The 21778-nt window shown below is 39.3% G+C and overlaps 4 protein-coding genes and 1 long non-coding RNA gene across 5 annotated transcripts; 3 read left to right on the forward strand and 2 right to left on the reverse strand.

The window, feature by feature from the left end:
- The first annotated feature begins 278 nt into the window (after positions 1 to 278).
- LOC146481407 (S-acyl fatty acid synthase thioesterase, medium chain-like) lies at positions 279 to 6146 on the forward strand. Its single transcript, XM_085108456.1, has 6 exons — positions 279 to 432; positions 1577 to 1715; positions 2425 to 2524; positions 3007 to 3170; positions 4473 to 4552; positions 5698 to 6146. The coding sequence occupies exons 1-6, from the start codon at positions 300 to 302 to the stop codon at positions 5832 to 5834; spliced, it is 753 nt and encodes a 250-aa protein (XP_084964582.1). The 5' UTR covers positions 279 to 299; the 3' UTR covers positions 5835 to 6146.
- A 10-nt stretch (positions 6147 to 6156) lies between these two features.
- LOC146481408 (uncharacterized) lies at positions 6157 to 8550 on the forward strand. Its single transcript, XM_085108453.1, has 2 exons — positions 6157 to 6477; positions 6623 to 8550. Exons 1-2 carry the CDS (start codon positions 6245 to 6247, stop codon positions 8409 to 8411), a joined length of 2022 nt encoding a protein of 673 aa, XP_084964579.1. The 5' UTR covers positions 6157 to 6244; the 3' UTR covers positions 8412 to 8550.
- An 80-nt stretch (positions 8551 to 8630) lies between these two features.
- Positions 8631 to 10398, reverse strand: LOC146481409 (uncharacterized). The gene has a single exon (XM_085108455.1). The coding sequence runs from the start codon at positions 10293 to 10295 to the stop codon at positions 8805 to 8807; it is 1491 nt and encodes a 496-aa protein (XP_084964581.1). The 5' UTR covers positions 10296 to 10398; the 3' UTR covers positions 8631 to 8804.
- A 2518-nt stretch (positions 10399 to 12916) lies between these two features.
- Positions 12917 to 14529, forward strand: LOC146481410 (uncharacterized). The gene is made up of 2 exons (XM_085108408.1): positions 12917 to 13225; positions 13395 to 14529. The coding sequence occupies exons 1-2, from the start codon at positions 13078 to 13080 to the stop codon at positions 13829 to 13831; spliced, it is 585 nt and encodes a 194-aa protein (XP_084964534.1). The 5' UTR covers positions 12917 to 13077; the 3' UTR covers positions 13832 to 14529.
- On the reverse strand, positions 14125 to 15752 carry LOC146481411 (uncharacterized). The gene is made up of 2 exons (XR_014864468.1): positions 14676 to 15752; positions 14125 to 14602 (listed from the first exon to the last, which is right to left on the reverse strand). It is a non-coding gene; the product is annotated as an uncharacterized LOC146481411 (long non-coding RNA).
- Positions 15753 to 21778: the final 6026 nt, after the last annotated feature.

The following is a 21778-nucleotide window of genomic DNA, read 5'->3' on the forward strand; positions in this document are numbered from 1 at the left end:
CTTCCAATGTATTCAAACGCGATTCAAATGAGCAACCGAGTCACTTCCTATGTAAATTACACAGCGTGGGAAGAAAGTCACGCTAAAAATACTTGCTAAACTGTTCAACAACGTCAATCGTTTCTTAAAGACGCTTCAACCCATTAAATTCCGCGGAAAATCTCGCCTTTAGTATTACTCCCACTTGCCAAACAAACAATACTGAAAATTTCGAAGATGTTTTCCTTGACACCGTATCACGTGATCAAATTGCAGGATAATTAGTACTTCATTTAAGAGTTATTTGAATAACCCCCAGAATGAATTCAAAATGGCTGCGAAGTGTGCATCAGAGGCAGAACGCTGAACTGCGGCTGATTTGTTTCCCGTGGGCCGGCGGTGGAGCAGCATTCTACGCCAACTGGGGAAAGAAGTTCACGACCAACATTGAAGGTCTGTTATTACAATTAAGTTTTAGTTTTTGTAAAAATCTGTAGAGTTCAGTAATAATCTCGTCAGCCAGGCGCCAAACATCGCCAGATGTATTGAGCACTCGATAAAGATGTTGTGGAGATAAAGATAATTGAAATCTGTAGAGTAGAGATTAGTCGCTGTGAAAAAACCAGCAGTACTAGGGATAAGGTAAATTTTAATGGGGTGGAGGGCCTGGGGGGTTACTTGGAGACTTGATCGTCTAGTGGGGGAGGAGGGGTATAAAATGGAAAGTTTCCTCCAATCTCACCCAACCCAAAAAGCAGTAATTTTTTGGCACCTTTTGTAATTTCTACCTTTAATGTTTCGATGCAATGAACCTGAAATGTTACTATTATAACCTTCTAGTGTTTTTTGGTGCACTAATAATATCGCAAATAATATTTAGGCAGTTTATGTCAGTGTGGGATATTTACTTTGTAATGATGTTTTCTGAAATATTTGAAAGGGGGTGTGGTAGAGATTTCAAAACTGAATCCTATCATATGTAGTTCATATATACTCCCCCCCAGCAACCCACCCCTTTCCTTGCATGAAAAGGTTGCCAACAAGCAACACATTGGATTCCGTCATATATACACCAGCATGCATTTCATACCATGCCTGTAGTGTGCTTGAAACCAGGATTATGACATTCCAGTTTTTTCAAGTCAGACACGGTAAACAACTAGTAAGAACATTATTAATACCACAGTGCCTCACCATGGGGAAGCTCCTGGGGCATGCTTTTTATACCTATAGCAGCTTAAAGTCATGATTTGGTTCTGCTTAATTTTAAAAAGGTTTAGTCACACTCAAGCTTAAGTGGCCCACACGGCCAGAGGTTGACCCGGTTTCTGTAGCATGAAGTATTGCTAGTGAGTCCTCCCCCCCCCCCCTCCTCCCTGGATGGAATGTCTGAATGCTAGTCCATTGAGGGGTTATCCCCAGCAGTTATTTGCTGGCACCCCTTTATACACCTGGGTGGAGAGAGACAATGTGGGGGTTCCTTTCGTGGTTTCTTTGCAATAGTATTCAGATCCACTCCTGCTGAGTCTGCTCTTAACTACTATCAAAATAAATTGTCTACAATAAAATTATTATCTTTTCTTAATCTTGTCAACAGTGCATGGAGTGTGTTTGCCTGGTCGGGAGAGCAGGTTTTCAGAGCCTCATGTTACTGATTGGAAATCACTTGTGAAAGATTTCTGCCAGGATGTGCATGGGATTCTGAAAGAGAAGCCTTTTGCCTTCTGGGGTCACAGGTTAGTGATAATAGTACTCTAACTTATAAAGAATTGATTTAGAATTAGTAGCTTGTTAATACACAAATTATTGACTTCACAGACCTATGGGGTTAGAGCCTACTGATGCATGAAGAGTGGCAAGGACATTTGTATATACCTACAGAGTCAGAAGAAGCTTTATTCTCTATTTGCTTCTTTCTGTCCTTACAATATCAACTAATATAATTGCTGAGAATTTAGAACCCATGAGTAACGAGCAAGAATATAATTAATTTGAAAATTTGTATTTTTGCTCTTTAGTGGGTCACAAGCTCATCAATAATATTTTAGGTACTGTAAGGTGTTACCCTTATAAAATAAAGTCTTCCCCTACCTTACATTACCTTACTGCATTTAGCAAACATTTAGCAAATTTCTGCAGGGGGATGGGGGGGGGGGGGGGTGGGTGGGTGTAAGTTTCTCAAATGAAATGTCACAGTCCAAACCAATGAAAACAGGGGGAAAAAACTAACATTCAACATTTTAGGCTTTTTCTGTTTTCTTTGGATTACCCTCATTTTTTGGCATAATTGTGCTATGACAGTTCATTCAAGAAATTAAAGCCCATTATTTTCCTAGGGTGTTTTCATATTTTTTTTTTTTTCAAATATCAACCAAAAAGCCAATATGAACCCTTTATGTCCCCAGCTATTCCATTGTAACTTACTCTACTTTGAATAATTTCTAGCCTAGGAGCTGGAATTGCCTTTGAGGTAGCAAGGTACCTGAAACTGCGCTATGACATGCAGCCAGTGCACATGCTAATATCATCAGCAACAGCACCTCAGGTAAGTTTAAGACATTATAGTGTGAATCGTTCCCGTCTCAGTGTGAAGACTCGAAACAGTGGTTGAAACCTACACACTCCTCGATTCTGGAAGCCATGCCTCTCTCATCTTAGAAGAATTCACTGACAAAATTGGTCTCCAAGGCGAGGCAAGCATACTTCATTTCTATACTGTAAATTCCACTGATGAAGCCAAGCCTCAAGGGATATTTCGTCGCCTCCGTTATTTCTGTCCGATACATTACGCCTTGATTAAACAACAATGATAATAGTGACAACCCAAAAAGGGGGGGGGGGGGGGAGGGTGGGGAGGGGGCAATGATAGGGCTGAAACACAGATAGAAGTAACCAAGTCATCATCATCATCATCATCATCATCATCATTATCACCATTGCCAGCATTGCCACCTACATCACATTCAACTTCAGTGTCAATGCCCCAAAAGATTTGACAGAAATTAAAATTTCGTTTCCCTGACACAGATTCCAAGAACACCTCTTGATGTTTCGAGCCTAAGTGATGATGATCTGATCCAAAAAATCCGCAACTGGGGGGGAACGCCAAGAGCTTTGATGGACAACAAGGACATAATGAAGATCGCTGCTCGTGTGCTGAGAGCCGATCTCTCACTCCTTCATAACTACAGGTATTAACCTCCTTACAGTACTAAGTAAGCTGCCGTCTTTCCATTAGATAGGAAGGCACCTCCTTTTGAATGACATCTGAGAGCTGGCGTTGATCTGCGTTATAATATACCCATACTCCTCACCTGAAGCAAGTCTTTTAGGGCCGTCATTGAAACAATGCTAGACCGGGCTTAAAGGGGACGTGCTGAGGGGATTTTGACCTTTTTCGGTGAAAATGGTGCAAGAATACCTTCATTTAGTTTATAAAAAATAACTCCAGAACACAGAGAGAAAGAATTCAACTGAATTCTTAAATGGACCGACTCATGCTCAGTTCTAGGGCGGTTTGGAAACGGAAATTACTAGAAATTGAAAAAAAAACTTTACTTTTTTCAAGTTGGAATCCATTCCAACCCAGTCCATCTGTGTTCGGAGGCACACTTCAAAACTGAAGCTGACCGTTTTTGTGGCTTCTGCTAAAAGAGGAGCATTTTGTGGTTTTTGACTGAAATACATGTAACACGTTCAATCCTCGCGACACTTCCCCTTACATGTAAGGCTATATCAAGGTAAATACTTAATGAACTACTGCGGCAACGTAGCTTTTTATTATATTTCCATATAGGAGGTAGGAGAATAGGCAAAATGGCCCGCACTATTGAGCGGGTTGCACTTTAGAATCCTGTGTTACACCATAGTTTTCGAGTTTTACTGGATTACGGTGAACCGTGTTTTTCGCTAAATTGCAGACAAAGTAAAGTGCCACGCAATTCGTTAAATATCGTCGCACATCATCCATAAAACGATAGAAGAAGGTGTATTTGAGAATGTCATCAACTCCAGACGTTTGTAATATGTTTGTCGATAAATGAGGAACTTTTGCTTCAACACAACCAATATGCCATTGAGTTCAGGAAAATAGAAGCATTTATTATATTGTTACAGTTTGGGGTGTCATTAAATCCTGTTGTTGTTGAAAATAATCAGAAGAAAACAATCCGCTGCGAACCCCTAGGCAAAAATGTCAGTATTGCAGAGTAAACCCCACCTGTGCATACTGTAAGTGAAGGATTGGACAAGTGTATTTTCTCGACTCGCGATCGTTCGATTCAAGAATTGTTTTAACTAAATGTCCCTTTTAACTCGTGAATGCGCACATGCCCAATGAACGAGTTATCGTAATGTGGGCAAATGTCACTCGCTCGGTCGATCCATCTTTCTATCGTTCCATCAATGGGCTGTAAACTTTTTTGTAAAATCGTACGTTAAACATGTCTTGGCAAAAGACATTGTGAGTTTATTTTTTTCTTATTCATTTGTAGGTTTGAAGCGAATCATGATGCAATCTTGAATTGTCCAGTAACTTGCTTTGACGGATCAACAGATCTACACGACCAAGACGGTAAGTTATAAAGAGAAATTTAGAATGACGTTTACGACACACGGCCAAAAAAAAAAAAGATCTTTGTTTTTCGTTTCTAAGTGAAGTTCATTAACTTCGTGTGGCATCAAAGGGTAGAACTATTTTGCACTATTCAGTCTCATCTATGTACTACTTCTCTTGAGGAAACGTAAATGTGAATCTGAAGGGTGCCATTTGCCGTTTGCGATGAAAATAAATCTCCATAAGTGTCTCCCTGATAAGATGTATCGTCCATAACTAGCGATAGACAAGAGAAGAGGGCGACGTAAAATTCTGAATGTCAGCCCCGTAAACAAGGGCCCCGGAACTGATAATCTTCCCAAATCTCATTAGCAAGCTTCCTTCTCTCGAAGATGAGCCCTGTCACAACCTTGTTCGGTAAGCGGAGAGACCCTGGCAACGGGGTTGGCCCTTTCAAAGTGTTTTACAGTCTGTCAGCTATGTGTTTCCAGCTGTTTTTACTATCAATGCCAACCTGTTTTTGCAACGCAAGATTTCCAAAAATTGATAAGGTCCTCTCGAAAATAAGCCCCTAAAAGTCCTCTGAACTAAAATAAGGCCAAGGTGTTGTATTCAGACTTTCAGATAGCACGCCAATCCTCAAGTACATTCTAATGTGTACGTTCCTTCTGAAGTTTTTTATAAAGACTAACAAACGAGGAAGCGTGGATAGGGAAGCAGTTCTATAAATTTCGACGTTTTCCCGTCCCGTTTTTGTGCACACGCTATTTGCTTTCGAGAATCAAAAGCCGTTTCTGAATTTTTCAGAAACATTTTGCCTCCACTCACTCTGTCAATACTGAACTGCGCAAATTAGGAAACATTTCGGAAACAAAAGAGATTTGTCATCACATTCTACAGCACACGGTTAACGTAAGGCTGCCATTTCTCATCTGCCGTGTAACACACACGAGGGTGCCAGGGTAACTACAGTATACACGTGATTTTCAACGAAGAATAAATGCATCGCGAAGCGAGATTCTTTTTTCAAACATTGCATCGCCTGTGAAAGTAGAAAATTCGCTCGGGAGCCAAGCCTTAAAATTTTCTGTCTTCACGTTTTGCTCAATTTCAATAACGCTAAACTGATAGTGATCCAGCCGGCGCCTTTTAATTTTTTGCAGGCTGGGCAGAACTCATTCAGGGTCCTTTTAACAGGCACGTTCTTCCCGGAGGACACTTTTACTTTATGGAAGGAGAAAACGAAAGTTCCGTCACAAACCTTGTTTCTGCAGCCTTAGGATTCAACAGTTCCGTGTGATTTGACTGTAGATGTGGTGAGAGGGGTAACTGGGGATCTACATGGAAGGTTTGCGTTGTGCTCACAGTCACATAGACTGCGTGACTATCCAGACCTCGAAGGTACGCAATGGAGATTAGCGAAAGAAGCTGAAAATCCGTTTCTTTTTTGGTTTCTCGCGACGCTCGTGTGCGAGCTTATCAGTGCATTTCGCCTTCATTCGCTCGTCACACATCGATGCCTTGTGAAGGACAAAAGGAAAAGCTTACAAGACGTTTGTCAGTCCAAGAAAAAAAATTCTTACTTAGCAGAAAATGCCATTCTCTTTCTGATTTTGATAGCTCACTTTGGAAAAGAGTGATAGCCTGGGACCTAGATTGGTCGCGCGAGCGTTTATGGGATTGTTTGGGGGGACGCGATGGTAAACAAACATGGCGGAATGTGGAGCAGAATGTAATAGCGTGGTTAAAACAGCAGAAGATAGCAAAATAGCCGATGTAATCGAAAGAAATTTTTCTGAAAATGTGAAGCTAAAGGAAGAAGATGTGCCTGGGGCGATTTTACCACGAGAAAAACCAGAAGAATGCACCGTGAAACAGCTGCAGAGATGGCTTCTTTGCCGTGGAGCGAAAACGACCGGAAAGAAAATGCAGCTCGTGCAAAGGTATGCTTTCGGATTTATCTAGTATTACGGTATTCAAACACGTCTGTTACTTCTAAGCTGTTATTCTTTCTATTCGCTTTAAGAAAAAATTTTTTCAGAAGACTGTTACAATTTAATATTCTTCTGGGATTGTTGTTTATGTTAGGGTGAAGGATTACTTTGCTGGTGGTCTACACTCCAAGATTAAAGACCCCGATGGTGGAATCCATTTGGCGAAAGTTAAAGCAGGGCTGGGGCTGATGGAAGAGGTTCATGCTAAGCACCTCAAAGAAAACTTTCCAGTGGACGGTTTTACTGAAGACTTGAGCATTTTACCTGTCATATCATTTGGATCAATATGGAGGTATATGATTGAAGAGAGTGATGCTAAAAAGCAACTATCCACTGCAAAACCTTTAGTCAAGGGATACAATTTTTTCAAGTCTGGCCATGTCCTTACAGTCAAGTGCAGGGAATATGATGGAAAGTTTTATGTGAAAAGTCAAGTTCTTCCATCCATGAAAAAGACTGTGGTTTATAATTGCTACATTGTTATGGACAGATGTGCAAATGTAATGACAGCTTATGATGGCTGCCCTGCTGGAATTGATGGCAGATGCAACCATGTAACATCAACATTATTTGCTTTGGAGGAGTTCTTTAAAAAATGCAAAGGACCTGTTAATTCTCCCCTTACACCAGCACCTTCTTGCACTTCAAAGCCCTGTGTATGGAATGTGCCAAGAAAGAGAAAAGTTGAGAACCAGCCAATTGCACAAATCAAGTTTAGAAAACACCAGCACGGGAAACTCAGAAAAAATGAGGAGAAAGTCCTTCCATCAACCAGGGATTTTAGAGCACCACATCAACAGCACCCATCTTCAAGTACTGACTTGTATAACTTGTTACATAATGTTAGAGAGATTGAAAACAGGAAGGGGAAAAAGATGGCACTCAGTTTAATTCTTCCCCAGAAAACTTTGGAGGAGAACAAAGTCAACATTTCCATTGATCACTGCTACTGCACAATCCCATCTCCTGGAAACCAAATTGCAGAATTTGACCCTGAGGAAGGAGATTCTGACAAGAGTAATGAAGTGTGTACAGAACTGTTACCACCAGTGAAGTGCCATCCAGTGAGCCCACTAGAAATAAAGGAAAGATGCAGGGCCATTAGTAAAAAACTTTTTGTTGACGAGAAAGATGTTGCTCGCATTGAAAAAGAAACCATTGGTCAATCAGTTAATGAGAACTGGAACCTACATCGCAAAATCAGGATAACTGCATCAAAATGCCACCGAGTAGCAACTTTGCAAGAAACCACATCTCCAACCAAGGCTATCCGAGAAATTTTACATTATAAGCAGATTCCTCAAACCAGGGCAATGAAAGAGGGTTTACTCAGAGAACATTCTATCATTGCAGAATACATTGAAACAAAGAAACTGGCTAAACAAAATGTTGAGGTGAAACCATGCGGACTCTTCATCAGCAAATCGCATAATTTCCTTGCTGCAAGTCCTGATGGCTTGGTGTGTGATGTTGACTCCCCCGACCCAAATTCAAGTGGCCTTGTGGAAGCCAAACTTGTCTTCCTACAGGAGAATGAGACTTTGTGTCAGGCACTGGTCAGAAAGAGAATTTTTCTACCTGACCCCACAGATGGCCAGCTAGTTATCAATGTCAAACACAAGTATCACTTCCAAGTTCAGCAGCAAATGTTTGTCGCAGAGAAACAGTGGTTAGAGTTGGTGGCTAAGGGAGTGCGAGAATTGCCAAACAAATCAATTGTGGAAACTGATGGTGTTTTCATATCACTGGTTAAATTTGATCCTGAATTCTGGGGCATTGTACTCCCCAAACTGGAAGCATTCTACAATGATCACATTTTAGTAGAACTTGCTTTTCCACGAGTTAAGTATGGCCTCTCAAGAGTCAGCATGAGAAGTCTTTAAAATCATGTAATTAATATATGTTGTGGTTCAATTTATTTCTTGGTTCAAATTTTTATTTCCTTCCATACCCAAAAACAAAGGAAAATAAAATTTGAACCAAGGGTTTAACTTAAACCACAACATATATATATATTTCAAACTTTGTAAACCACTAATTTTGTTAAAAACATGTCATGATTAAATTCAATGAGTGAGGTTTAATTTTAAATGACTACTGTTTTACTTTTCCCCTTTTCACTAAATGATCTTTGTTAAACACAAATGCGGCAAATTATACATATTCTTTACTAAAGTCGACTATTCCAGCATTTTCTAAACTACAGTTTTATGCAAATATCAGCACTTAACATTTGATCTGGAAACATGCTCAAGTTTTAAACTCGACATTCTACCTCAATCAATCAGAGGTGGCAGAAAGTTTGTAAGAGCTCCTATGATGAGAAACATATCACTAGCAACAGGAGCAAGAGTTATAGGAATCCTGCTGTCAAACGTATGCCAGTTTTTCATTCGTTCAATGCATCTTTCCACATGAATTCGAAGGCTTGCAATTTTCTTGTTGTGCTCCATTTCTTCTTTACTGAACTGAGTTTTCCCTTTAAGAAATGACGGTATGTTAACTGTCACCCCTTTCGCAGCAAAGTCATCTTGAATGTCAAAGCCTTTGTCTGCCATGACATCATCACCAGGGTCTAAATAGTCAATGACATGAGACATTTTGGTCAGCTCTTTGTCACTAATGCTCCCAGTGTATAGCTCACTTAAGAAGCATAGAGCTCCAATGGGGGAAAGGCCAACAAGGCCTTTCATAGTTGTTGTGCCTTTGTAAGAAGAATAGCACACTGACTGCATATCAAGTGATGAAGGGCTTTCAGCCCGAATTTCAACAGCATCAATGATTAGAACTGTCCTTGGGTAGAGTTCCTTGAAAATGTTTGGCATATACTGGTGTAGGACCTCTTTCCTTGGAAGGCAAATTAAGGGCTCCAGTTCAACTCTCATAAACCGCACCCAAGTATTAAACACAGTGGAAACAGTAGCTTCAGAAACATTGAATCTATGTGCTAAATCTTTTTGAAATGAACCTAGTCTAAGTCTCATCAATGTCAAAGTGAACTCTTCAAATGTACTCATTGCTCTGGGCCTTCCTAGTTTTTGCTCAGAACCAGTGTCTTTTTTTTCATAGGTGCCATAATTAAGGTTCTGTGCCTTGTCATGTAACATCCCATAAAGAAGCATAAGTGCATCCCAGTGAGGAAGGCCAGTATAAAATTCGACATCTTCATCTCTTTCCTTAAATTTTGAAATGTCAAACTTTGGATTCTGCATTGAATGCTGAAGTCTCTTTGACTCTCTAATCAACTCGTCTTTCTCTTTCGCTAGCCTTTCCTTTTTCACGCCAGTCTGCTTTAATTCACCTTCCAATCGATCCAGCAATTCTCCGGTAATTTCAGTTTGTGTCTCAGCATCACAGAAGGAGCGAGCTGGTAGATCATTGGAGTCTAGCGTGCACTCCAAAACTGATACCTCATTTTCGGGATTTGGCACTTCGTCCATTTCGGTCCTAGAAAGGTCAACTTTCCTTTTCCTGCCTCCTGAATTCACAGTCGTGTCCATCCTGTGCAGGATTCGTCGCTCATTCTTTTTCTTACTCCAGGGAAATATCGATGGTAGGTGACTTCTACTGAGCTTTCTACCTCCATTCCAATGAGCAGAGCAAATGCGTGTGCTGTCGGAGTCCAACTTCAAATTAGCGTTTCGAAGCAAACGTACATATTCTCGGCGGATACTTCGTTTCTTTGGTATTCTGTAAAACGTCACATCGGTGGAGTTTCTGAAGTTATTTGTGCACAAAGGCACACAACAACTTGGGTGGCTCGGCATATCGTAATTCAAGATGGCTGCTTCTGTCCGCGTCCCCCCAAACAATCCCACAAACGCTCGCGCGACCAATCTAGGTCCCAGGCTATCACTCTTTTCCAAAGTGAGCTATTGGATGTGTTTGATATCCGATATTATGGATTTTTTTTTAGCAGTGCATTGAGGATAATGATGACATGAGGTCGTCGAAACGTCATGTAACGTTTTTGTTTTTTCGTTAATTTTCCTTTTAAATTGAGATTTTTGCAAAGTATTCAGTTATAGGGCGATCTGAAAACGCGCGGCCTACTGAATTTGACTGAAATAAATCAATTTGAGACAATTCGTAGTATGAATGGTTTTGATTGGATATACATTTAAAGGTTATTTCCAGCACTGTGTAAACCTCCTAGAAAATTAAGCATTTGAACATTTTGAATGCCCACCCCTTTGTAGCTTGCCCTAATAACTGTTATTTTGTCGCGGGGATAAGTCTCATTATTTTTGCAAATACAGAGTAAAAGGGGAAAGTTGTGCCTCCAAATTGAAAGCGTGCTGAAATTTAATAACCCTTCTCGACGTTTGATAACAGTCGATAAAGATTTGCTTTCTATTGTTCCTTTTACAATCCCTGAGACCAAGGGGCAGATAGTGAGGGCGGGGAAGAAGTGGAACCAGCGGAGGAAAAAGGCCGGAATCGGCGCAATCCACGGACAAACGTAAATGTCATTCTTTCAGAACAAATCTAAGGAGATTTTGTCCAACCGTAATAGGAAAATTAGTTTGGAATAACAAACCTCACACAGTTAAAAACAAGCCTGCTAAAAGAATGTTCTGAAAAGCACTCTATAAATATTACCTTGCTCAATATTGATGATACATTCCTCGCTCATTATTAATGATACTTTATTCCAATCATTTTCGTTTTTCTTTGTTTTTTGTTTTCCTTCTGCTATATCTTTCTTATTTTTTCTATTCTACTTAGTTACTTTTCTTATCAATTTACTTCCTTTAACTCCCCTATTTGAATTGTATTTTTTAACTGCATGTTAGTCTATGTTTTTAATACCTCCAACTTTTGTATTTTGCGCTTACGTAACAGTACAGTAAGAGTGGAGAGTATAAATAAAAATATGTCAAAAATGTCACTAAAACGAGTATAGATAGAATTTGACGAATTTGTAACCCGAAAAATTAAGCTAAAGTTTTCTCTCTAGTAAAAACGGCATTCAGTGTCCTGACCACCCAACCCCGCGTGGCTATTCGCGTCGCGCCAAATAAAACCCTTGCGCACTTCCCTCCGGGAATGTTTGTCATAGTTACGCGCTCCGGTCGAAGATTCAAATTTCCCGCAAGTGCAGTAATCGCGATTTTGAATCTCCCTCGTGATTTAGCAAGTAAACGCTATTCATTAAAAATTACGTTATATGGCCGTTTAAACACGTTAACAAAGCCCTTTGTTCATGTATTGGATCCGGTTTTCTTAATGCGCTTAGCGTACGAAAACCCTAAAAACGCTCAGAAAAGTTCTAAAAACTTCAAACCTAGCATATACAATGTTGTTAGTACAGAGACAAATTGATTAAAAATATGGCTTTCTATGTGTTTATTGATTGTGTTAGGTTTGCAAGGTATTATGGTAAAATGAACAGCTGCTTTTTCTTTTTTTTTTTTCTATTTTTTTTTTCGTACGTTGGATTATTTTTTAGTAAAAACCAGTAATTAACTGTGTTGCAAGGACCACTGCGACAAAATAAAAGTACCGGATCCTGTAGTGAAGGATCTAATCAGCAAAAACATTGTAGAACAAATAATATAAAAAAACTGAGAGCAAGGCTGATTTCACGGTCAAGGAAGTATATTTTTCCAATATTTCGAAAGGCACGACCTTTCTTCTTCGACCTCTTCAGGGTATGTTTGATCAGTTTTTTAGTTGTTTCCGAGTTTTCTTCCCCGAACTTTTTCCCGCCCTTTTCCTTTCTGTTGTCCCTGGTCCCTGAGAATGCACGTTTTATTTGGTTGTAGACTGTTTTCTATTTTTAACAAGATTTGTGTTGTCAGTCCAAGAAATTCATCTATCCAAGAAAAAACTAATTTCAGTGTAAAGAATTTTTTTTTTATTATTATTATTTAACTGGATTCGCTTGCTGATGACATAAAGCTTTCGGTTAGAGCCCGAAGGGACCCTCCCTCGTCCGTGCTCTGAGGAGAGCGCCGATTGTTTCAACATTGGATCAAACAAGATCATGATCAGTCAAAATCGATAAAAATAGAAAAGAAAGTCAAAAGGAATTCTGGCAAGGACTGATGAAACAACGTGAAAAGGCTTGAGTATACGATATTGCGACTGGCCAATACCAGTCTTCATCAAGTTAAATAGGACAACTAACGAATTAACAGGATGTTAAGTTATAAAATAATAAAACTGATGAAGACTGGTATTGGCCAGTCGAAATATCGTATACTCAACTCCTTTATTTGGTCAGTCCTTGTAGTAGTCCTTTTGATTTTCGTTTCTATTTTCAAATATTAACCCACAAAAATAAAAGATGATAGGGTTGCTAAGAATAAAGATCAACGCAAGCGCTCCTCTTCCTGCGGTCGTGTAATTTTATCCCGTCCCGCGGGCCGCGGGATCCATTGCCATAGCATCCGGGAATGCCGCGCGCGGATGTCCCAAGTGTCACGAACATTGTGACCAAATAACGCGACAGTTTGCATAACAAAGCATGACAAAGGCCTTTGTGTGATATTGCCATGGACGCTTGGACTAACCACAAATGGCTGACAAATCAAGCGCAAAAAAATGCCAACTCAGAGTAAGAAAACACTCGCTATAACACCTACGGAAAGACCAGCCAAGCCCAAGAAGAAAAAGAAAAAAGAATCGGGGAGAAGCAGCAAAAATTCCAACACCAAAATCCCCGCTTCGGGCGCAGATAGCTCGAGTGAAGGTTTGTTTTATCAAAGTTGTTTGTTTATTCTTATACTGAAAGAAAGATCATCGATGTTGAATGTTCTCGTTTGAAAGAACTTCACACTTCGACAACGGTAAACTTTCGCAGTTGTTAATTTGCCATCGCATCGCACGGTTTTAGAAACAGCCTTTGTTTTTCTCCGTAGGCACTCAGCGTGCGAAGTCAAGAGCGAGATCGCGTGGAAGGGACACAGATAATGAGAAAAAGACTTCCGACGATTGCGGCTCAAAATCTCGATCTTTAAGCTCTCAAAACACGTGTTCAGCTAGTTGGAGAACGAGCAGTTCAGACGGCCGAAGCACGAGTTGCAGTGGCGAGAATTTCAGCCCTGCAAGTTGTGCGACGAATTCAGCTTCTTCAGAGGACAGGCGCACGCGAGGAAGTGTAAACAGCCTCCATCAATCGTCTTCAACGAGTTTAACAACAGTAAACGAGACTTTAAGATGGGATTATGTCCAATGTGACGATCCAAACGAAGAAGAAGAGAGATTAAGGATTTATAAATTGCACAGAAGAAAAAGATACATGGATTTTTTGCATAAAAGAACCGGTGGAGAGCCTAACAGTAGCTTCTATGCGTAGATGAATTTGCGTAGCAACTAAAAACTATTAATAGTGCATTCAAGTGGTAACGACATTGTACATTTCGCTTTGTCATTGGAGTACTTGTGCGTCTCTCGAAGGGAGGGTATAGAACGTTTGATCATATTTTTAGCCTAGCCGATTTGTAAGGATTTCTAGACGTAGATTTTAAGGATCATTATCAGTATATGGTCAAAGTTTGTCTAACCAATTTTACAAGCGCTTAAATATGATAATTTCTCTATTTTTTTATACGAAACGTGACTAGGTCACCCTTGGACGATGACTTTAGATTTTAAAAAATAACATTAAGGTGGTCAAAGAACTTCATAGCGCTGAACGACGTGAAAACCTTTCCGAAAGTAATTTGTATTAGTTGCTTTATTTCGCCAGCGGAAGCTTATAATTTAAAATTAACTTGCGCTGGATTTACAAAAAGGGGATCAAGTAGTTCCAAATGGTTTATTAACACATCACAAATGTCTATTCATGGGATTTTCATTATTTATTGCTTCGTACGTGTCCATTGAGATAGTGTACAAAAGATTGTAAATATGTAAATATGTTTGAGCGTCGTTAGAGAGATTTCGAGTGAAATTGTAAAAGTTTAAAACAAAGCAAAAAGTATTTTGAGAAGACGTGCGATCAGGCCATTACTAAACGGGTGATTTGAATAACAAAGGTGTCATTATTCCTGATGGTGGTTCGTTGTTTAGCATGTTTACTATAGTAATCAATATAACTTGGGTACACTCTTTTTTATACAAGAACCTTTTTCAAGGCTGGTTTCCATATGATCGTAGATCGCAATAAGGTCTGCGATCGTCTGCGATCACATGGAAACCACCCTTTATAGGAACGTTGAGGCTGAGATTAACTAAAATTTAACAACATACCAGACATACTAAAAACATTGCCCAGGCTGAGAGTCAGTTAAGAACATTTTTATTTTGACCAAATGTTTTTAAAATGAACAGTATAAATACGGATAAAAATAATGCATGTTAAATTTCAGTCTCTACCAGTCTAATTTACCCAATAGATGTCTTGGTCACGTCTGTACGGATTTATTGAAATACTCTAACGGTAACTTAAGAACATCTTAAGAACTTTTTCAGGTTCAAATTGCCAAAAGAAAAAAAAAATAATAACAATTTTCTTCCTCAGCCCCAAAATTAGGCGTTCTTATAAAAAAACGAGTGTAGTTTATCTTTTTACTGTTTAGTCCTTCTTGACAGAACATTAACGCAAAAAGGTTCGTTTCCTTAATTCGCACATCATTTGATGGCCGTTTAAAATGCAAATTTGTTTGAGTTAACACAGTTTGATCTGTTCGCTTTTGTTAGCTGTAAATATAAATTGTCGAAAATTTTAGGAAACGGCATCTACGAGCTACCGTTGGCTTTCCGAAAAGGCCACCTGACCTTTTTCAGTTTTCGCAGTTTTAGCGACTCTTTACCCCTCCGAAAACAAAAGAGACGATGAATGAACAAATGATACTCCATTTACCCTCGGGGTTCCAATCAGTATCTTTGAGAAACTGTTTTCCATGTAATACTTGGAGCATTCATTTAAGTTTAACACAGTGTGTTTTCCAACCAGCTTAGAGGTGACCTTTTCCTTCAGAGAGCGGGAAAGATCAAAATGGAAAAAAAGTATTTTTAGATAATTACTGTACAGTAAATGCATATATATTAAAAAGAGATTAGGATACCAGTTATGGCCTAACAAATGATAGCTCTCGTTTAAAGGATGAAGTATTTCTCGCCTGTTTCAGAGAACCTGGAAGATCATTCCACAGTTAAGCGCCGTTGTAATCAAAAGCGCTTTTCATATGTTCAGCCCGAGGTTACGCTAAAGAAAACGCTAGTTTTTTTTTTTATTATTCATAATTTAATTCGAATTTCCGAGGCGGAAACGAACCATTGAGTGCTTCTGTTTTTATGCAGCTTACTTCCCGCCAATGGGTCTGAAAATTACTGTGTTTGCAGAAAAGGACTTTGGTAGAACCTGTATCAATTGGCACCGCATCAAGCGGTCACCCTCTATTAAACGGTCGGGTGTCAAAAGTCCCGAAAACTACTTTCCTTAATCTCTGTAATTTTGACCACCATTAAGCGGTCACCTCTATTAAGCGGTCGCTGTCACCCTTTGCCAAGTCCCAACGAGCTGTTTCTACTGATTGTCTTGACCTGTTTTAAACGGTCACCGTTCAAAAGGAAACCACTCACCGGCATGAGAGTAACGAATCAGAGCCTGCCAGGTGTAATTGAATTTCTAACAACCTGCAATACTGATTGTATGACCGCAATACAGGTTCGACTGTATACTTGGCAAATCAATTTATGATGATGTTTTATCATTAGTTTGAGTTAATTTTGTGTAGATCATGATTTAACCATCTGTGCTCTTTCGATATAAGTGTTTTTCATCCGGCAGCAAGTTTAAAAGCCCGGAGAGTGCACTGTGCAATTTTACGTTAATTTCTATGTTTTGTTACGAGCGAAAAGTCTAGAGAAATCAGCATTCCTTGATTCAGCCCAGCTTTGGCTGTCTTCAACCTTCACGAATAGCTGAATGTTATTCGCAATCCGACGTAGAGTTTAACTGTTCCTTCGCAAACATTGCCTAAAGAGTGCCTTATGGGATTTTATGGTAAGTCTTTAAGATGAAACCAACCGAAGAATTCTATTGGTGGTTAGTCGTTAACTGCATCTTAAACGTTTTCCTCTCCTATACCACCATCATGTTGAACATTGTAACAATTCACGCCATCAGGAAAACTTTCCCGTCGTCAAAACCTTTAAAAACATTACTTCTTAGTCTGGCTGTTTCTGATCTTGGTGTTGGTTTAACGGCTCAACCCCTGTTTGTTGCAGTTCGTATCATGGAGTTGAAACAAACTGATAACGGTCAAACTTATCATGCAATACGCATCGCATTCCTTGCCTCGACAAACTTGTTTGCCTATGCTTCGTGTTTCCTTGTGGTGGTTTTAATTACAGACAGATTCTTGGCGATTCGCCTTTGTCTCAGATACCACGAACTTGTGACACATAAACGCATTGTTGCTGTGGTGATCTCCATATGGATGTTCAGCGCAATTCTCTCGTTAACCCGGTTGTTGATCCCGTTGAATATCATTTACGTCGTGTTTGGCATTCTCTATTTTGTTTGTGCCTTAACTGTAACACTCTTGAGCTTCAAGACTTATTCCACAGCGCGAGGACAAATAAACCAAATTCAAGAAATGGAACTCACTGTGCAACAAGTAGAACAGAATGGTGAATTGGCAAATGTTGAAAGGTTGCGAAAATTTGCAAAGGCAGCAGTTTATGTATGTGTAGCCTTTATGGTTTGTTATTTGCCAAACGTTTGTATCTTATGGACTATCGCGATCACCTCTGAACCTGTAAATATCGTCATACAGTGGTACACTATAACGCTCTTGTTTCTTAATTCACCTCTGAATCCTTTGATTTACGGCTGGAAGATGAGGCACATTCGACGCTCTGTCATCAACATCATACGAAACGTATGGAGTTCAAATCACAACTGAACGAAATCTCCTGGTGCATGAATAGTGGATTTACAGAGCGCTGTGGATAACTATTTGTTTTCGGTTTGCTCATTTGTTTTGACCGACTTTATGTACATTTTGTTTTTTGCAGCATGACTTGATCCCCAGCTTTGTCTTCAACCTTCACAAATAGCTGAATTTTATATTCACATTTCGGCGAAGATCTGAGTTTAACTGCTCCTTCGCAAACAATGCCTAAAGAGTGCCTTATGGGATTTTATGGAACTCTTTAAAATGAAATTTGTTTGTCGTATTGTTTTGTTGTTTGTTTGGTTGTTTTGGTTTTAACTAGCTATTTATACATGTAACTCAGTGCATGGCCTTGGCAGGCTTATCCACATTGGGAAGATGTGCCAACAACGGAGATACTAGTATTGAGGCCCAACACCTTTGGGCGGTTCATCTTCTGTCGGTCCTCTACAGGCCTAATCAGCCACAGCTCACGTCATCGCTCACTTAACCCTATCTAAATCGAGCATTTTTTCTTCTGGGGTCGGGGAAGGTGGGGGATGGGTTCCGCCTCCCCATCCATAACTTCGCAAATATAAAAGCTTTGACAATAGGCCTTGAAGGAGCGTTACTACGTCCAAAATGTTTGCTTTGAGGTCTGCAACGAGAAGTGATGGCGTCTTATGACGTTTTATGACGTCATGATTGTCAAATGGCGGCCATCTTGGAACCGCCAGCTTGGTTTTCTAGATTTCCCCAAAACTTCGGGAAAGCGCCAAAATTAAGCGAAAAGTAATCAAAACCAATAAAGGAACACTAAATGTGCACTCAGTACACAAACGTTACAGTAAGGGTTCATTGAAACTTTTTCGCAACTAATTAATATTTAATTTAAGGCCGGTGCTCCTAAAACAGAGGTATGTTTGGGCGGTTTATGATTATGCAGGGAAAGGGCCATTGAACCAGGCATTTTTCAGAGACAAGGTGAACTTAGACCCGTTCACTGGAGTTTCACTGATCTAACTTAGCCAAACAGTAGAATCGTTTGGGTTTATACTCGCTTTTAATCACTACTCTCGTATTCACTTTTACAACATGCGTCTAAGAGCTACTCTGAACACATGGAAATAAATGCTGGCATTAATACTGGTACATTAGACAATATGATTGGTCGTTGCTTGGTAATAATCAAAAAGGTCAATCGAAGTCTGGTCATGTCTGTAATTAGAATGTTCAGTGTCTCTTGACATGATGTATAGGCCTACTATGAACAACTGTCACACACGAAGTCTCTGATAACAATAATTCTAAAAAGCTCTAAAATACAAATTGGAGCTTACTTATTTTCCAAATTGAAGCTTAATTATCTCTAAAAGTGCGTGAACTTGTCTCCGATATGATGAGCAAATGCTCGCTAATTGGTTGGCTAACAGAGCATAGGTTTTGCTTTAAAGCGGGCTGTCATTGGTTAGCAAAGTCCCCGCCATCTTGTCAACCAATGAACAAAACCAAATCCAATCGTGGCTTGCTTACATAGATGCGTTTTCCTGCGCTTGACGCCGGTTACAACAGGTCACATGTATTTGCTTCGAGTTCTGATTGGTCAGTTCATTGGGCTGTTTACGTCTGTTTTGATTGGTTAGACTGATCACTTTGGGTTTGGTTAAACGAAACCTCAATGGAAACCGTTCGGATAGGCCTCTATGTGCCTCTTTATTATGTGCTGACACCACTTATACGCCCGATTATCATTTTAAGCATTTCTGAAAAAATAATGATAAATAAGGAAAGTTAAGCGGCTTATGCGAAAGTTCCAAGGCACTTTAAAGTAAATCCGATTAGAGAAGATAAAAATAATTTTAAAGATACTATTTGTATTGGTATCTATATCTGCCTCTACGTATTTTAAGTTCCTTCATTCAATATGGCGGTCTGCTTGAGTTTTCCTGAGTGAACATAAATAAACACAAGAGAGTGGAATTATTTTTTAACTAGAAGTTAGAAACGATATATACAAACTATTTTTAATTAAACTGGGTAGCTTAGTATCAATAGGATTTTGTCACTTGCTCCATTTCGAATGAAACTGGGCATTAAATTCTTTGCAAAGTTAAAAGACTGTGTGACATTCGTGGACTTTTCAACGAAATTTATATTTAAATGAATTTCAAGGAAATGGAATTAAATTGTTTGCGATGGCACTTAAGAGTAATACCTTACCGAAGAACGTAGATTATTTGTCAATCTAAGAATAGGCACTCAGGTTAAACTAAACCAGGCCGCTTCTTGGTCAAGTTTTTAAGGTTCAGTTTAATTTGCGCCTGCTCGCGAAAATAGCACTCACTAATGCCGGCTGATGGCTTTTCGACCTTTTATTTTCTTCTTTTGTTTCCGCTTATTAAATTTCTGAATATAAGTAACTTACTGTCAATAGAAACGTTTTCAAAGCGAAAAAACTGGGATACGTAACGAAGACAACGAAACTGCGTGTCAGTGCTGAGGGTACTCGAGACAGATATTAAATGCGCGGTATAGAGATCCAGAGTCCGCTCAAGTCATAGAAAGAACATAAGATATGTAACGCGCGGAGCGTCTGGCAATCCAAGCAAGTTTGTGAATAGTTACAAAGGATGCTGGCTCAATTTCACTTAAATTTTCCGCTTCGTTTATCCACCACATTACCGCTGAGCACGTTTTACCGTACCCTTTAAAACTACAAACTATTTTCTGCTCACAATATATAGCTAACCACTACACCGCAAAGTTTGAATACAGAAATGCGGTGGATCTAAAACGGCACTGAAAACGTTGAGATTTCCCGTTTTAATGCATTGTTTCCAAATGCCGATATTTTTCTCGATAAAAAATGTTTTATGAAGGCTTATATTCGTTCCTTTATTAAACGAATAGCCATCAATATATTTTTTTTAAAATTGTTTTCGTTTTCAAAAATCTGTAAATTAAATTAAACACGCATTCGATATATAACATCGCGGTTAAAAAAATAAAAATATTTATCTTTTTCCTTTTACATTTAATTTGCGTTGCGTTATTTTTGTTCAAGACCTGTTCCATTAACACGTTTTGTTCTTCAATGTTAAAAAATTCTCACCTGGTTGGCCAATTGTCTGCTAACTGAAATAACAGGATTGGCTTAAAATTTTCATAGTTATCTTTCATAAAGAGGTGGATAATTTGTCGTATTCCTCGGAGTGACGTCACAGCGTGAGACGAAAGGCACCCAGCGACTGTACTAAAGGAAAAAGTAAATAAAACATCGAGAAATTTGCGATTTGCAAATTCGACGACTACTGTGTTAAAATCGATTACTACCGGATGGCACTTACGTTAAACTCACTTTCGGTTGAGCCTTGGACTTCACATTTTTAAGCAAAGCTGTGTAATTTTGGAGACAAGTTTGTATACGGACGAGAAATATGTATCGAAACAGATTTGATAAAAGCGAGTTTTATCCACGACCTTCGAACAGATCAAATGCGCAAGCTATGGTAAACGTTGGAGTTGAATTAATCCCCGATTTATATTCCGACGGAATTTGCCTGTATACGGTCGGGCCGTCTCAAGTTTATTCCTATCAATACAGCATACGTAAATCATCGAGAAAGAGCTACATATGCGAGATATTTTTCTACCCGAAGGTGCTCCAAAGGAAATATATTTCCGCTGTGGTGCATTACCCCGCAATAAACAATGCCAAACCGCATACATTTTACAAAGACCTAGTGTGTTTTGTACCACGATGTTTGGACCATTACCAGTCGAAGAAAGTTATCACGGAGCCATTACTAGAAGAAGTTCACAAAACAGGGCTGTATCATCAGCCGAAGAGGCGAATACGGGAATACACGTCGTCGGTTCATATGGCGCCCAAGACAATAGACAATGTTTGGGAGAGTTTTGTACACGTAATCTGAGAAAGTCTTCTTTCTAATAAAGGAAAGAAACTAGAATATTTTTTTTTCTCGAGTAATAGAAAGCGGCCTCTAATGTTTTGAAAATGCTTGCCAGATCTACATTAAACATTTATCCTTGCCGCGACATTTATTTTTTGGAACCGACAAACGAGGCATTCACCGAAGGTTCTAAATTTAATAACAATTTTAACCGCATAGCTTGAACTAGCGATTCTTGATCGTTGATCGCTTAAAAAAATCTCAAAACAGCGTCTTAAGGCCTGTATGTCGTTTTGTTTACTTTTTAAACCACTTTAGTAGAGTAAAACTCCTATTGCGTTTAATCACAACGTATAAATGAATCGACGCTGGCTGAATGACAGTTTCCCCAGCTAACTATGGCAAGTGTGAAGTCTGTTTTTATACCTGTAGGAGTTGAAATTGTCGAAATTAAAGGGTAAAAAATTGCCACATCTATTTATTTAGATGTTTCCAAGGTTATCG

The sequence above is a fragment of the Pavona decussata genome, unplaced genomic scaffold (genome assembly GCF_977016875.1).
Source record: "Pavona decussata unplaced genomic scaffold, jaPavDecu1.1 SCAFFOLD_50, whole genome shotgun sequence".
Classification (NCBI taxonomy): domain Eukaryota; kingdom Metazoa; phylum Cnidaria; class Anthozoa; order Scleractinia; family Agariciidae; genus Pavona; species Pavona decussata.

Excerpts from the sequence above, each read along its gene's own strand:
- LOC146481407 (XM_085108456.1), top strand. The coding sequence starts at position 300 with ATGAATTCAAAATGGCTGCGAAGTGTGCATCAGAGGCAGAACGCTGAA. Across the intron at positions 2,525-3,006 it reads CATCAGCAACAGCACCTCAG|ATTCCAAGAACACCTCTTGA; the intron begins GTAAGTTTAAGA and ends TCCCTGACACAG. Across the intron at positions 3,171-4,472 it reads TCACTCCTTCATAACTACAG|GTTTGAAGCGAATCATGATG; the intron begins GTATTAACCTCC and ends ATTCATTTGTAG.
- LOC146481408 (XM_085108453.1), top strand. The coding sequence starts at position 6,245 with ATGGCGGAATGTGGAGCAGAATGTAATAGCGTGGTTAAAACAGCAGAA. Across the intron at positions 6,478-6,622 it reads AAAATGCAGCTCGTGCAAAG|GGTGAAGGATTACTTTGCTG; the intron begins GTATGCTTTCGG and ends TGTTTATGTTAG.
- LOC146481409 (XM_085108455.1), bottom strand. The coding sequence starts at position 10,295 with ATGCCGAGCCACCCAAGTTGTTGTGTGCCTTTGTGCACAAATAACTTC.
- LOC146481410 (XM_085108408.1), top strand. The coding sequence starts at position 13,078 with ATGCCAACTCAGAGTAAGAAAACACTCGCTATAACACCTACGGAAAGA. Across the intron at positions 13,226-13,394 it reads CGCAGATAGCTCGAGTGAAG|GCACTCAGCGTGCGAAGTCA; the intron begins GTTTGTTTTATC and ends TTTTCTCCGTAG.